Source organism: Sus scrofa, chromosome 1 (assembly GCF_054392235.1).
Source record: "Sus scrofa isolate SSC_HxYL_T2T_F1_AM1 chromosome 1, Sscrofa_HxYL_maternal_Yorkshire_Landrace_v2.0, whole genome shotgun sequence".
NCBI classification, from domain to species: domain Eukaryota; kingdom Metazoa; phylum Chordata; class Mammalia; order Artiodactyla; family Suidae; genus Sus; species Sus scrofa.
In genome coordinates, this window is record NC_139383.1 from 82,223,896 (window position 1) to 82,240,368 (window position 16,473).

General features: G+C 39.3%; 1 protein-coding gene across 3 annotated transcripts in view; it reads left to right on the forward strand.

Annotated features, from left to right (window-relative positions):
* DSE (dermatan sulfate epimerase) overlaps positions 1-15,016 on the forward strand; it is a 66,840-nt gene extending 51,824 nt beyond the window's left edge. For all 3 annotated transcript variants that reach the window (XM_021091551.2, XM_005659399.4, XM_021091554.2), the window contains exons 3-6: positions 1,584-1,837; positions 6,780-7,019; positions 9,839-10,046; positions 12,345-15,016. In XM_021091551.2, the coding sequence (XP_020947210.1) occupies positions 1,584-1,837; positions 6,780-7,019; positions 9,839-10,046; positions 12,345-14,100 (2,458 nt within the window). In that variant the 3' untranslated portion in view covers positions 14,101-15,016. The remainder of the gene's footprint in view (positions 1-1,583; positions 1,838-6,779; positions 7,020-9,838; positions 10,047-12,344) is intronic.
* Positions 15,017-16,473: the final 1,457 nt, after the last annotated feature.

Sequence of the window (16,473 nt, forward strand, 5' to 3'; positions counted from 1 at the left end):
AGAACCAGTAACTTTGAGACTAGTACCCATGAGGATGCAGATTTAATCCCTGGCCTTACTCAGTGGGTTAATGATCCAGTGTTGCCATGAGCTGTGGTGTAGGTTGCAGACGTGGCTTGGATCTGATGTTGCTGTGGCTGTGGTGTAGGCTGGCAGCCATAGCTCCAATTCGACCCCTAGCCTGAGAACCTCCATATGGTGTAGGTTTGGCTCTAAAAAGACAAAAACAAACAAAACACATATATCACAGTTTTTAAAAGTATCTGTAAATACCTGTACTGATAGTTATATTTCAAAGTAATACATTTCCTAGTACCCCTCTGTGTCATATCTTATGAGTTTTAAAACATACTGAGAAAGAGGCTAAGGCTTCACTGGTTTGTCAAGAGAGCCTCTGGCACGGAAATGTTAAGCTTTTGCTTAATCCCTAATTGAGAGCTTTCTTCCACCTCCCGCAAGTACAGCACACCCTTCATTTGTTTCCCTCTCTTAAAGGTTACTCAGATACATCCTGAATTCCATAAAACTGTGATTGTGAAAGATCCTTTGTAGCTTCCTGCTTAGTGCCGGTCACATACTGTTAATGCACTTGCAGAGTAATACAGCAAGTCAAGCAGAAATCTGGCTTCCTAGAAGATGACAGTTTACCACTTACCAGATTAGCTTTTGGACTTCACTGAAAAGTTTCTGAAGGACCTGAAAGGCAGTGCAATTCATTATGTGGTAAAGAATGAGGTATAGGAATCTGACTTAGAATCAGCTCATTTCACTCACGTGCCCCCGCTTTTTAGCCGCTCTCCTCATTGTGGCATTGACCAAATGGGTCAGTCTGGATTGAGAGATCTAAACTATACCCCATGATCCCTTCACCCAGACCAGCCTGTGGGAAATAAGATAGGGTGTGTGTATATGTTTCATTGTTTTAGCTCAGCAGCCATAAAAGACAACTGAGAATTCTAACGCAGGTACAAAGGGGAAGATGCATGCTAGTTAAGTGAGTATTCCAGAGATTTTGCTCCGCTACTACATGTTATGTGCTTTAAATCTCTTTGAATATATTCTTCTCATCATCAAGAGTTAAAAAAAAAAAAAAAAAAGTAAAAATTCTTTACATCTTTTTTTTTTTTTTTCTTTTTAGGGCCATATCTGTGGCATATGGAAGTTCCCAGGCCATGGGTCAAATTGGAGCTGCAGGTGAAGCCACAGCAACACAGGATCCGAGCCACATCTGTAACCTATGCTGGATCCTTAACCCACCGATCGAGGCCAGGGACAGAACCCACATCTTCATGGACACTATGTTGGGTTCTTAACCCACCAAGCCACAACGGGAACTCTCCAGATTCTTGACATCTTGATGTTGCCAGAAGCTGGAAAGAGAAAAGTGTTAATTCAGCAATTTTCACATTATACAAACTTTATGCTTGTGTCTTTTGTGGAAGGAAATCTATTTTTGTGTCATTAAGCCTCTTGGACTGTCTCTTTACTTGTGCCCTTTTGTTTTAAAGAGTAGACCCTTAAAAAGCATGCTGAGGGCTGTGAGCCTAATGGCACTCACTGGCGTGGCTTGTTTTTCTTCACAGGTTGGTGAAAGATGCCCCTTGGGACGAGGTCCCTCTCGCCCACTCCCTGGTTGGTTTTGCCACTGCCTACGACTTCTTGTACAACTACCTGAGCAAGACACAACAGGAGAGGTTTCTTGAAGTGATTGCCAATGCCTCAGGATATATGTATGAAACGTCCTACAGGAGAGGATGGGGATTTCAATACCTGCACAACCATCAGCCCACCAACTGTATGGCCTTGCTCACTGGAAGCCTCGTTCTGATGAATCAAGGTGCGTGTGGACACAGATGAGGGGAGGCCCGAGCCAACAGCCGTCATAGTTACCAGGTTGTGAGCCAAGATTTTATATAACTATGCCAAGCACATGTTCCTACTTGGCTCCTAACTGAGCCTGTAAGGTGAAGTCATACCTAGGGCACCTGTGGGAGCGTTAAGAGACATCTCTTTCCTCATCTATGCTTGTTACATTAGCCTGCGGGTGGTTTAGTGTGGCCTTTGATTGTCCTAAGCCATATTCTGACAGCCCAGGGTCGGTGGTGAATGCTCTTTTTTCCAAAGATTATTGACAGTGAAGGCAGCCAGCTTGTATAGAGTTTTTAAAAGCTGAATGGGTGGTTTGTTATTTGAACTAACTATTCCTCACACACAGCTGTGTATCATTACACCACTACTTTTTTTTTTTTCTCCAAAGACTTTAAAACAATCTCTCTAGATTATTCAGGTCAAATTTGGAATTGGCTTGCGGATTGTATAGCTGCTTTGCCTTCTTCCCCGTATTACATAATTGATAATATCACATATTCTTTGTTCTTGTATCCCTGACTTAATTACAGTCCCTGTGGCAGTCTATAAATGACTAAATAAGATTGAGTTTAAGAAAGAAAGCCCTAAGGTCATAGTGAATTATTAGACTCTTAAATATATACTCGTGGAGTTCCCATTGTGGCTCAGCAGGTTAAAAGCCCGACATAGTGTCCGTGAGGACATGGGTTCTATCCATGGCCTTGCTCAGTGGGTTAAGGATCTAGTGTTGCCACAGGCTGTGGCACAGGTTTGCGGATGTGGTTGAGATCTGGTGTTGCTGTGGCTGCAGTGTAGGCTTGCAGCCATAGCTCTGGTTTAACCCCTAGCCTGGGAACTTCCATATGCCGCAAGTGCAGCCCTAAAAAGAAAAAAAATTTTATACACACACACACACACCACACACATATATACTCGTAACTGGCAAATCTAAGAGTTTAACTCTTGATTATATTCCCCATAAGCATTAGTAAGCCTGTTGTTATAGGTTATCCAGCATCAGAGTTTGCCCAAACCTAGCTTTCTCCCTTGTCCTAGCAGCCATCACTTTTAATTAGTTCTTAAAGGAAAAGAAACTAAAATTAATTGAACATAGAACATGTGCTAATCCTCGTCTGTATTTTATTTAATTCTCATATCAACTATATAAGGCATCTGGGATTTGAACCCAGTTCTTTTTTTTTTTTTTTTTTTTTCCTGGTCTTTTTTGTCTTTTTGAGGGCTGCATTTGCGGCATATGGAGATTCCCAGGCTAGGGGTCTAATCGGAGCTATAGCTGCCAGCCTACACCAGAGCCACAGCAATGCCAGATCTGAGCCACATCTGCGACCTACACCACAGCTCATGGCAACACCAGATCCTTAACCCACTGAGTGAGGCCAGGGATCGAACCCAAAACCTCATGGTTCCTAGTCAGATTCGTTTCTGCTGCGCCACGGCGGGAACTCCTGAACCCAGTTCTAGGCAAACTCAGACCTTGTTGTCCTTCCACTGTATTTTATTGCCTCTCTCTGAATAGAAATTCAATTTACAGTAACTTAAGGAAAGCTTGATTAAGAGGATGAATTTTTGTCTTTTTAAAAAATCTTTTTATTAGAGTATATAGTTGATTTACAGTGTTGGGCCAATTTCTGCTGTACAGCAAAGTGACCCAGTCATATGTATATCTACATTCCCTTTCTTATATTATTTTCCATCATGGTCTGTCCCAAGAGACCAGATAGAGTTCCCTGTGCTACACAGTAGGACCTCATTGCTTATAAGAGGATGCATTTTTATGCTAACTCCCTTTGCTCTCAACTCTCACAAAAATGAACCAAATTTTAGAAGTCAAAAGGCAAGCCATGTGAACACCTATCACCAAACCATTTATAAATTTAAAGGTCTATGAAAAGACAACATCATGAAGTGGTGTAAAGAACCCTGGAGTGAGCTGAATCTCAGCCCAGGGCTGTGGGTCTTAGTCTAGTTTTATTCCCTTAGATAAATTTTTAGTTCTTTACCAGCAGGACTAGTGCTTATTTCTTTATTCTTCACAGTAGATAAAATTGTTCCAGATAATAAGCAGGCACCTCAAATATTGGCCCAAATTGGATCCAAATTTTTATTTTCCTCTGGTGGGTTTTACATGCATGGATTTTCCTATGCATGTCATGGGTTATCCTGGGATATACCCTTCCAGAGCCATTCCGTAAGGAGCACACATGTTTATAAGAAGATGGAACAGAAGAAGGAGTGAAAGCACTGATCCTTCACATCTTAGTTAATACTCAGACTTCCAGCCCCAGTTTTATTGACAAACTCACTCTGACTTTTGGAGCTACCTCAGCCACACTGTTCCAATAATCCCATGTTCTCAGACCTGTCTTGTAGGCACTGACTAAGGTGGCTTAATTAGTATTCATAGCTCCCTCTGGACCCCATCAAATCTCAACAGTGGAGAGGGGTGGGAATTAGAATTTTCCTCTATTCCACTAACCCTGCCTCAGGCTTGGTACCCAGAGCCCACAGGATCACATGTAAGTGGTTTATAGTTGGAAAGAAGACAGGTGTGAAATGTTTAAATGATTACACCATACTTAGAATTGTACCAGGGAATGAAATAAGCAGTATCATGAAATTATGATTAAATACCAAATGAGAATATCAAGTTTGAAATCGTGATAACAAGATTCTTTAGGTGAGTTTGAGATGGTTCATGGAACTTTGACGGATCGGCAGGATGTGGATAAGTGAAAATCATGAACATTCCAGGCAAAGTATATGAATGATGGAAAAAATACAGGGCAGAGTATCAATGACAATATCAGTACCTCATATTGACAGATCTGAAATTTACAAAGGTGTGCATTGCATCCTCTCTCCTGAGTAGGGTTGTTATAAGGAAAGAATAAGAAAAATCAGGCAATATCTGGGGAGCAGTGAGTAGCAGTCCCGATTTTGTTAGTCGCATTGATGTTTGGAGATAGGGGATGCAGAGAGGAAAGAGATGAAGGTGATTGAATTTGGAATCCTAGTGATTAGAGAATGGAAATTAAAAACCATCCAGAAATCAGACTGACATGTCAGGTATGGAGCTGGGTGGGAGGAGCTTTTGTATAAGTAATAGTAACCTTTTGCACAGCAGAGCCTGGGACTAGTGCTGCCCTCTTGAGATGAGGGTTGGGTCTTAGCCTGGTACCTCGGATTTAGGCTCGGGGTACCCAGTGCTTAGGAGCCCTCATACCTAACACAACTAGTTAGGCCACCATAGAGCCTTCAGCATCATTGATCACACACATGTCCATGGGAGTGATACAATAAAAGACCACTCAAATTAGGAGGGAGTGAGCTTAATTTTATCCTTAGGGGTTGTGTGTTTTAAATACAAGCAAACAAAACAAAACCTAAAGACCTAGGTTCAGATCAAAGTTCTAGTCATCTTGAGTCATGTGTCAGAGGTCTTGGGCAAGTCAACCTTTCTGTAATTTTGGAATAAAAATGCATAATTGAGTTGTTAAAAGGATTAAGTAAGATTATGTTCAGTGCTCTGTAAATTTTCAGTGTAAGAAAATGTGAGGAATTGTTATTGTTGCGAAATCCTGGTCTCACAAGAATTACAGAAAGCATTTTTCAGTCAAAAGGATGTTATAAAAAACTTTAGACCTTTAATTTTCAGTTGGGGAGGTTGGAAAAGGTGGCAGGTTGAAGAAGTGCTTGAACAAAATCGTAGAACTTATGTTTGGCAGATTTGAGACCCTCGGTTGATTTTTGCTACCTTTAGATTGTCACTCCAAAGGTCTCTCCACCTCGCTATGCTGCCTTTTCTGATTCTGTGGAATCTAAAAGCACATAGAGGGAGTTCCCGTCATGGCTCAGTGGTTAACGAATCCGACTAGGAACAATGAGGTTGTGGGTTCGGTCCCTGGCCTCGCTCAGTGGGTTAAGGATCCAGCGTTGCTGTGAGCTGTGGTGTAGGTTGCAGACGTGGCTCGGATCCCGCATTGCTGTGGCTCTGGCATAGGCTGGCGGCTATAGCTCCGATTCGACCCCTAGCCTGGGAACCTCCATATGCCGTTGGAGCGGCCCAAGAAATAGCAAAAAGACAAATAAATAAATAAATAAATAAAAGCACATAAAGGATGAGATATTGTCTTTTAAGAACAGAACAAATTGGAGACTCCTCATTTAGCATTTGCATTATTTTCAGTTTATTACAAATTCTGTAGAATAGTGGTGAAAGTGTTTGTGAAGTGGTAAAACTTCAAAACTATTTTCAAACAGTATTTTTTAGAAAAATGAAAAGTCTCAATATACAGATCTTTTCCTGCAGACAAAAAGTATGTGCAGTTTGTAATCTTAGATGTGATGTGATTTCAGTTTATTAAAGATTATAAAATGATTGATACTTATTTAAAGGTTTGTCTTTATCTAATAAATGATCTGTATTTAAGAACTCCTGGGAGTTCCTGTTGTGGCTTAGTGGTTAACAAATCTGACTAAGAACCATGAGGTTGCGGGTTCAGTCTCTGGCCTTGCTCGGTGGGTTAGGGATCCGGCATTGCCCTGAGCTGTGGTGTGGGTTGCAGACGTGGCTTGGATCCCCGCGTTGCTGTGGCTCTGGCATAGGCCGGTGGCTATAGCTCGGACCCCTAGCCTGGGAACTTCCATATGCTGCGGGAGCGGCCCAAGAAATGGCAAAAAGACAAAAAAAAAAAAAAAAAGAAAAGAAAAGAACTCCTGAGGGTTATAGACTCATCAGAAGCCTGGATTAGCAAGATGTTATATTTAGAATGTTGGTAACCAAGAATTTTACAAAATGCCATTAGTTCTGTAAACTAGTCAGATAATTCAGAGGGTTTTGTTTTGGCCATGTTTTTGTTTATGCTTTGTTACAGCCTTTATCATTGTTTCTGTGCATTTTCATCTTTCAGGGTATCTCCAGGAAGCTTACTTATGGACCAAACAAGTTCTGACCATCATGGAGAAGTCTCTGGTCCTGCTCCGAGAGGTGACAGACGGGTCCCTCTATGAAGGCGTTGCATATGGCAGCTATACCACTAGATCACTCTTTCAGTATATGTTTCTTGTTCAGAGGCACTTTGACATCAACCACTTTGGCCACCCATGGCTTAAACAACACTTTGCATTTATGTATAGAACCATCCTGCCAGGTATGATAAAGCCTCAGAAGTGGGAAAACATTAAACGATTGTCATTTTTTTCTGATTATGAAGATAGGCTAAGAAAAGAAACATGCAATTTGAGCTATATTAAGACTAAAGGGACTTTTTAATCAAAGAGTTATTCAATTCAAGAGTTGTAGATGCCAAGAACATTTGGGGAATTAGTATGAGAATTCTTAAGTTTAGGTGTTATAAAGTTTAGAGCATAATAGATCAAGTAGAATTTATAGCTCCCACAGTACTTTTATTTTTGTACAAACTTGAGGACATATATAAACTCATTTTCATGAATCTAAACAAAATATAAATACTTATGATTACATGTTATTGTCCTTTATGTATGCTCCTCAATCCTATTTTATTTGTTTTAAATTTTTACAGTGATGTGCCAATTTCTACTGTACAGCATAGTAACCCAGTCATACATATATAAACATATATACATAGCATAGTGATATGTGTGTGTATGTATATATACGTACACACACACACAACACATATATATACATACACACACACACACATATATACACACACACATATTTTTCTCATACTACCTTCCATCATGTTCTGTCCTACAAGATTGGATACAGTTCCCTGTGTTGTACAGCAGGACCTCATCGCTTATCCATTCTAAATGTAATAGCTTGTATCTACTAACCCCAAACTCCATGTCCATCCCATTCCTTCCCCTTTCCTCCTTGGCAACCACAAGTCTCTTCTCTATGTCTGAGTCTGTTTCTGCAAATTTTTTTCTTCCAAACTATATAGACATTATTCAAAAGAAAGAGTGTACCTACATCTTTAAATTGGCATTTTGGTATTCTCTTTAAATATTTTATTGAAATGAATGTGTAAGATATAGAATGATAACCAAAAAATGAATTTCAGTGAAACTAATTTCTTGTTGCTTTGTAGCTTAGACTTTTAAGAGGAATGGCTCTCGTGTGTGTGTGTGTGTGTGTGTGTGTGTGTGTGTGTGTGTGTGTGTGTGTGTGTGTATGCATAGGTATGTGTATGTGTCTATATGTATATATAAAGAGTTTATTCATTCTAGGACAGCCTATAACTCTCCTTATTTCTAAACAGGACTAAGGTGTTAGAAAAAGTTCAGGAGGTAAATTTTCATGAAGATGGGTTTTTTTTTAGTGGGATGATTTAGACCTAGAGCAAACAATCCAGTTTTTAAATCTTTTTGCTCCGATTGTATACACATGAATTGGATAGAATCTTTATTATTGGACTAGTTATAGAAAAAAAATACTTCAGAGCAAAAGAACTATGTTAAGATTTAGTTTAGACTCACATTCAGAATCCTGTTGTTTTATCGCTTATTCTTAAATAAACAGGAGAGGCCTCTTTTATCTTTAGTTTGCCTCGGTAAAGGCCATGTAAAGCAAGGAACCTTCAAGAGGTCTCTGTTCTTTGTCATTTGATCTGAGATCTAACAGCCAGCTACATAGGGGATTGGGTCTTCTGTGAGCTGTGTATGGGCTACTTCCTAAGCTGGAAAAGGCAGTATGGTCACATCTAAGAAGAGAATTCATATATTTGTGTCAATTAATTCCACAGCATTTATGGAACATCTGTGTGCCAGGCACTGTGCCAGGCAGGGAATTCAAAGAATGATAAAACATATCTTCTGCTTTCAGGAAACTCCCAGTTTAGTAGAAGATTCAAAAAATCACTTTTTATAGAGTTCCCATTGTGGCTCAGTGGTAATGAACCCAACTAGTGTCCATGACGATGAGGGTTAGATCCGTGGCCTTGCTCAGTGAATTAAGGATCCAGCGTTGCCATGAGCTGAAGTGTAAGTTGCAGATGAGGCTCAGATCTGGCATGCTGTACCTGTGGTGTAGGCTGGTAGCTGCAGCTCCAATTCAGCCCCTAGCCTGGGAATTTCCATATGCCGTGGGTGCAGCCCTAAAAAGCAAAAAAACAAAAACAAACAAAAAAATCACTTTTTATAATAAGATTTACTTTGAAGAGCATTTACTAAATGGGTAGAAGCAAGAATATTAGCTGTCAATTATATAAATACAGTCATGGTAGCATTCTTAGAAAGGATTCTGTGTCAAATCAATCTGTTCTCAACATTTCTTTATTTTTCTACAATGGTTAGAATAATCTCGTTATGATTATTCCTGCTGACCCAAAGTTTTCTCCCATCCTTCTTTTTCAAGAATGCCTGGAGCATATCCAGCCTTACCTGCTTTTGTTTTTCTGACCCATTCCAGTGTGATCTTTGCATTTTCTCTCTTTTCTTCACCTTCTAATAGTGTATCCTGGCAGGAGCTTCTCTGGGAATTGTTGTTTCCTTCCTCAGTTTCTCCTCTAAATTGTATAACTTCTGGATTGGATACCAAATTGAAGCATCTTATGTTATTGTCTGCCCTAGAACGAGGGATGAACTGGGGGAAAGCTAGCACTCATTGCAGGTTCAGGGACACCCACTACAGGTTAGAGAGCCCATTGATCTATGCAGTTTCAATTGCATATAACACGCACATTGGAAAATGAGAAAGGTGGGCAGTGTGTGTGAGCATTAATAGTTGTTTCCATTACCAATGACAAGTTGCCACATAAGCCATGCAGACTTGTGCACAAGGTTTGTAGAAGACACTTTGAAGGACTCTAACTTAATTGATCAGAGGTAGAGCATGGGCATCATGGTTTCGTTCCTTATTTTTATCCAAGAAACACAATTGATCCTAATTTGCCAATAAGGATGGAAAATCATTGTTAAGACCTTTACGGAAGTATATAATTTTAGACTGATCTTAATTCTGTCAAACTTCTTTCCACAGGGTTTCAAAGAACTGTGGCTATTGCAGACTCAAATTACAACTGGTTTTATGGTCCAGAAAGCCAATTAGTATTCCTGGATAAGTTTGTCATGCGTAATGGCAGTGGGAACTGGTTGGCTGACCAAATCAGAAGGAACCGTGTGCTGGAAGGCCCAGGAACGCCGTCCAAAGGGCAGCGCTGGTGTACCCTTCACACAGAATTTCTCTGGTACGATAGCTACACTGTCTTGGCTTTAATGAGAAGTGGTACCCAGGGGGACAGTGTGCTCGACTTTAAAAAGAAAAACTAAAGTCCTCTTTAACCCTTTCTTCATTCCACCAACGTACCCCCAGCTTCAATTCAGGTCATATCACAGTTTGGAAACTCTGTTTGACACATTTTCTTCCATTTCAGATCTAATTACTGTTTGTAGTTTTTGCTTTTCTTACATTATAGGTGTCCTAGGCTCATGATCTTTCATAGATAGGCATATTTTCATTTACATCATTTTCAAAATCCTGTAAAGAGAAACCATGAAATTTAGACTGGGCTATTGCGATAATCACACCAAAAAAAAAAAAAAAAGTAGCAAAGTATTTTGTTTTGTTTTGGTAAATGGAGCATTATAATCTTCTAATAGCAAAGCTGTTACTAAATTTTCAAAACTATTTAAAAGTGTTTGACAATATTTGACAGTTTTACTTTGATAATAAAAGAACCATGTAATTTTTTTGCCTTAATCTTTTAAGCCTAGAAGGAGAAGCCAGGGTCTCTCCTTTTTAAAGTACTGCCAGATATATTGTTGGCATCCAATAAATTAAAATAAAAATTACAGGGAACTGGTTAATCATTAATCCCTCATGTCTTTTCAAGCTACTGAAATTTGCATTCAACTCCAAAGTAAGCTTCTGTGGTTTGATTGCTTCTTTTCATTTTTTAAAACAATTTAAACAATTAAGAGGAAAAAAAAATTCATTAAGTAGTAACTGTCACAGTTTAGCCTGCCATTTTAAAAACTCTTTTCTCAGGTGAACTACATATAATAATATGGTACCGTTCCTGACTCCTTTTAGAGGTATAAAATAATTACTTAATAGTGTTTTAACTTACCCATAAATAAACAACCAAGAGAATTCCATAAACCTGACTGTAAGCGTCAGATTAATGCTAAGTCTATTGTGGTTCAGAATCTGCCTTTATGGGAATATGAAAACTGGCCAAAACTTAGAGAAGGATGGTCAGTTCAGCTTATATTTGGATTTGTTAAATCACAATAATGAAGCCAACATTATATGGGACCAAAGTAGAGACACAATTTCTGATGTCCTGAAACTGAGACTTGGGAATGACAGATGAAACAGCCCAAATCAAATATCAGTAAGATCAATTTGAGCATAGGTGACTTTAGAAAAGTATCTAAGAGCGGATGTCAGTCTACCTTTCTTCCCTTGAGCAGCAAATCATCGAACCTGTCAAGGCTCTTGTCTCAAATCACCAAAAGAGAATAGTCATCTTCCTTATTATTTTCAGAAATTTTCTGAATCAAAACCTGTGTTCTAATCACTGTGAAAGTTTAATGTTAATTATATTACTTTGATAATGCATAGTTTTCATAAAATAAGAAATTTATTATCATAAAACCATGAAACCATTACACAGTTCCCACTGTGGCACAGAGGGTTAAGAATCCCTGTGGAGGCTCTGGTTCAATCCCTGACCTGGTGCAGTGAGTTAAAGGGTCCAACTTTGCAACAGCTGAGGCATAAGTCGACGCTGCGGCTTAGAGTCAATCCCTGGCCTGGGAACTTTCACGTATCATGGATGTGGCCATTAAAAAAAAAAAAAAAAAAAAAAAAACCAAAAAACATGAAATCATCTGTAGATTAAAACAAAACAAAACCTTTGGACCTGGGTGAGGAAGTGGTAGGCACAACCATAAATCTTCCATCATTTCCTGAATTTCATCCATTTTTATTCTTAGCAGGGGTGTTGATGATACATTTTACCCAATATGTGAAATTAATTCTATTTAAAAATTTTTTTTGGAGAGAAGGGTACTCTACCAAACTTTTCAATAATGTAAGTTGTTTGCAGAGCAATACTTCCATACTACTCAGGGACTGTTAGAGTCTAAATCCTAACATGCTATTTCCTACAATAGGAGCCCCTCCACTAGTGCTTGGAATGAGCTGCTTAATTCTCTGAGCCCCAGTCACTTGGCTGGCAGCTCTGAAATCACAAAGTGAAGAGAGAGTTCATGTAGTGATTATCAGCAGCAGTTGTTTCAGACTCAAACCCTTCACTGTTGTAAAAATACACTCCTCTCCCATTCACCAGGGACATTCCCCTACATGCTGATTAAATATGGGGGTTTTCAGAAATGTCCCTAATACAGCAGCCGGTGCTCTGGGTAGTGTTTGTATGTTGGCTCCTGCAACCATGTTACCCCTCGACTTCTCAGTTGTGATGTGTTCCTTTCATGTCTATCAGAAAACCATTGAATTTTTGAAAATTAATTCTTTTCAGGTATGATGCCAGCTTGAAATCTGTTCCCCCTCCAGATTTTGGCATCCCAACGTTGCATTATTTTGAAGACTGGGGTGTTGTGACTTATGGGAGTGCGCTGCCTGCAGAAATCAATAGATCTTTCCTTTCCTTCAAGTCCGGAAAACTTGGGGGCCGTGCAATATATGACATCGTCCACAGAAACAAATACAAAGACTGGATCAAAGGCTGGAGAAATTTTAATGCAGGGCACGAACATCCTGATCAAAACTCGTTTACTTTTGCCCCCAATGGCGTGCCTTTCATTACCGAGGCTCTCTATGGGCCAAAGTACACCTTCTTCAACAACGTGTTGATGTTTTCCCCAGCTGTGTCCAAGAGCTGCTTTTCTCCCTGGGAGGGTCAGGTCACAGAAGACTGCTCATCAAAATGGTCTAAATACAAGCACGACCTGGCAGCTAGCTGTCAAGGGAGAGTGGTTGCAGCCGGGGAGAAAAACGGGGTGGTTTTCATCCGAGGAGAGGGTGTGGGCGCTTATAACCCCCAGCTCAATCTGAAGAAGGTTCAGAGGAACCTGATCCTCCTGCACCCACAGCTCCTCCTCCTTGTGGATCAGATACACCTGGGAGAGGACAGCCCCTTGGAGACAGCAGCAAGCTTCTTCCACAATGTGGATTTTCCCTTCGAGGAGACGGTGGTGGATGGGGTCCATGGGGCTTTCATCAGGCAGCGAGATGGTCTCTATAAAATGTACTGGATGGATGACACTGGCTACAGTGAGAAAGGAACATTTTCTTCAGTGACGTACCCTCGGGGCTATCCCTACAACGGGACAAATTATGTGAATGTCACCATGCACCTCCGAAGTCCCATCACCAGGGCAGCTTACCTCTTCATAGGGCCGTCCGTAGATGTTCAGAGCTTCAGCATCCACGGAGACGCCCAGCAGCTGGATGTTTTCATAGCCACCAGTGAACATGCCTATGCCGCATACTTGTGGACAGGTGAGACCACTGGACAGTCAGCTTTTGCACAGGTCATCGCTGACCGTCAGAAAATTCTCTTTGACCGGAGTTCAGCCATCAAGAGCACCATTGTCCCTGAAGTGAAGGACTATGCTGCTATCGTGGAACAGAACGTGCAGCATTTTAAGCCTGTGTTCCAGCTGCTGGAAAAGCAGATCCTATCTCGAGTCCAGAACACAGCTAGCTTTAGGAAGACAGCTGAGCGTCTGCTTAGATTTTCAGACAAGAGGCAGACTGAGGAGGCCATCGACAGGATTTTTGCCATCTCGCAGCAGCAGCAGCAAAGCAAGTCTAAGAAGAACCGAAGGGTCAGCAAACGCTACAAATTTGTGGATGCTGTTCCCGATATTTTTGCACAGATTGAAGTCAATGAAAAAAAGATTCGACAGAAAGCCCAGATTTTGGCACAGAAAGAACTGCCCATAGATGAAGATGAAGAAATGAAAGACCTTTTAGATTTTGCGGATGTAACATATGAGAAACACCAAAATGGTGATGCGCTGAAAGGCCAGTTTGGACAGGCTCGATTGGTGACAACTACTCACAGCAGAGCCCCAGTCCTGTCTGCTTCGTATACCAAGCTGTTCCTGATTCTGAACATTGCTATTTTCTTCGTCATGTTGGCAATGCAACTGACTTATTTCCAGAGGGCCCAGAGCCTACACGGCCAAAGATGTCTTTATGCAGTCCTTCTCATAGATAGCTGTATTTTATTATGGTTGTACTCTTCTTGTTCCCAATCACAGTGTTAGCACTGAAGCTATAAAGTGCTTGATTGTTTTGTGGTCACAAATCTATGCAAAAAAAAAAAAAAAAAAAAAAAAAAGAATGATTTCCCTAGTTTGTTATTGGATTTTTTTTTTCAGATCATTTTAATAAGAAAGCAGGAACATGGAGAAATCAGTGTCGGTACAGGCAAAGAATTTATCAAAGGAGTAAGAGTAGCTTGGTTGTCACATGGTGTTTCTGGAAGTGTTTGGCTTGGCTAATGGAGCAGTCCATATAATACTACTCTTAAAAGAACAAAAAGTCTCATTTTAAGTAATATTTCTTCTTAAGAGAAAAAGGCTTAGATAGAATTGGATTTTATTAATATTAATTTAATGCTATTAGCAATCTCCAGATACTATTTATGGAAAGACCAAAGTACACAATTCTGAGTAATACAGAAGAAATTTTAAATGGTGTAGTCATGTTGAAAATAAATGTTGATGAGCCCTGGTATGGTGGTGTCAGCTTCCTTGGAGAGTAGTTCATTAGTCACGTGAATAATAATATCTGCATATTGGATTGCTATTCAGGTAACATAGTAAAATGACGCCAGAAGATTGTTAAAAAGTTGAGATATATTTCCAGTAGAAAACATATATCTCTGAATGAATATTTCCTTGATGATATTGGTTTCTGCACATACATAATTGATTGCCTTTATGCATCCATTTGCTATTCAATAAGTATGACAATTATAGGTAACTTAATTTTCTATTTCTTTCTGTGGAAAACTGTTGCAGACCTAATACCTAACTTCAAAACAAAATATTTTCTATCCTGACCATTGATTTAAATACCAAAGAAGATGGGGAAGCTGAAGTTTGGATATGATTCTTATGTTTTTTATTAGAAAACTGTCTTCAAGTTTATTTTACTAAATAAACATAATAATTATGATTTTTCTACAGTGTCTTCTTTCTTCCATCACATTCAACATGGATTCAGTGATTTTGAAATCTTTGAGGAAAAAAAGTTTATTTTTAAACAAAGTAATATTTGAATTGAAAAAGTAATTTCTTGGCCTCTTTACCTTTTTGTTGTTTAAGCATATTTTAAATACTTCAAACAAAACTTCTGATATTTAGGTAATACCAAACTTCTAAAAACATAAAATTTTCAGATTAATTTTCAGTTAAGTCCTCAAGAAGTAATAGCAGCACAGACTGCTAGAAAAACACATTCCACAAGTTTGATGCTTCAGCCTAAGAAGATGATATACTTTAAAGGATTTTAAGAGTGAATTATCTTACATTTAACATATTTGAGTCTGACGTATTTCTTCCTTGGAAACAGAAGGTATGTTGGCTCAAGTTTACAGTAAGAACACATCCACTGATTTATGAGTTTAAGGTAATAATGGCAATCTTTTGCTTGTCCTTTTAGTTCACAGAAATGCTGATAAGTAACAGAAAATAAGAACTGGGAGAAACTTATGAACCTCTTTTTGCGGTTGTAATTTTGAACCGTCTTACAGAAAGAAAACACAAGTCTGTCTGACTCTTCACTGGGCTTCACTCATTCTACTGGGAATCTAGAAAATGACTTCTGAGGAAGTTTTCTTTTCTTTTTTTTCTTTCACAGAAGATGTCTCTGGGGAGGATGTCATTACACACTGTTTAAAAGAATAATGTTTTCAAAAGAATAATGCTTCCGTTTGTCCTGCATGGATGCTGTTTCGGGGCTTTAAACTTGCTTTATGTGACAGATTCTCCGTTTACTTAACCTCATCCGACATTCCTCTCTTCTACTCTTTCTCGTTCAAAAAAGGATGAATTGTCTGAAGTGATCAAAAGCAAATTTTGAAAAAAAAAAAAAAGTAAATTGCTTTTTGAGATTACCAAGCAAACCTGATCTCAGACCCTACAATTCAGACACGCTTTCTCATAGAGATGAAAATTGCCAGTGAGTTCCAAGTCCAGCTTTCCTTTTGTGTTCACTGAGTTAGGCAGACAATAAATTAGTCCTCAGAGCACGATCTGTGATAACACAGTAGCTCATTTTTAAAGTAATTTTAAAACAATAGGCATTACCTATCTTTAAAACAAAGTTAGGTAAAGGTTTTCCTTCTAATGAGCCTTGTATTTATTCCAATTGAAAAGAAATTTCCACAGCCAATGGCTGAAACAGGTTTAAAAAAAAAAAAATGCAAAGACAAATCATAGCTCTTCATAAGAGACATGTTTTATATCAGGGACGGGATGTGTTTGAATAAAACTAAAGAAGTCTTTGTATCTTCATGAAAAGCAAGCCATGTTAAGTCTCTCTTGAAACTGAGTAATTAGTTATGGAATCTGTTTCAGGGCTGCTCTCTGTGAAAGGAGTGTTTCAGATTCATTGGATAATATGGGAGCTGG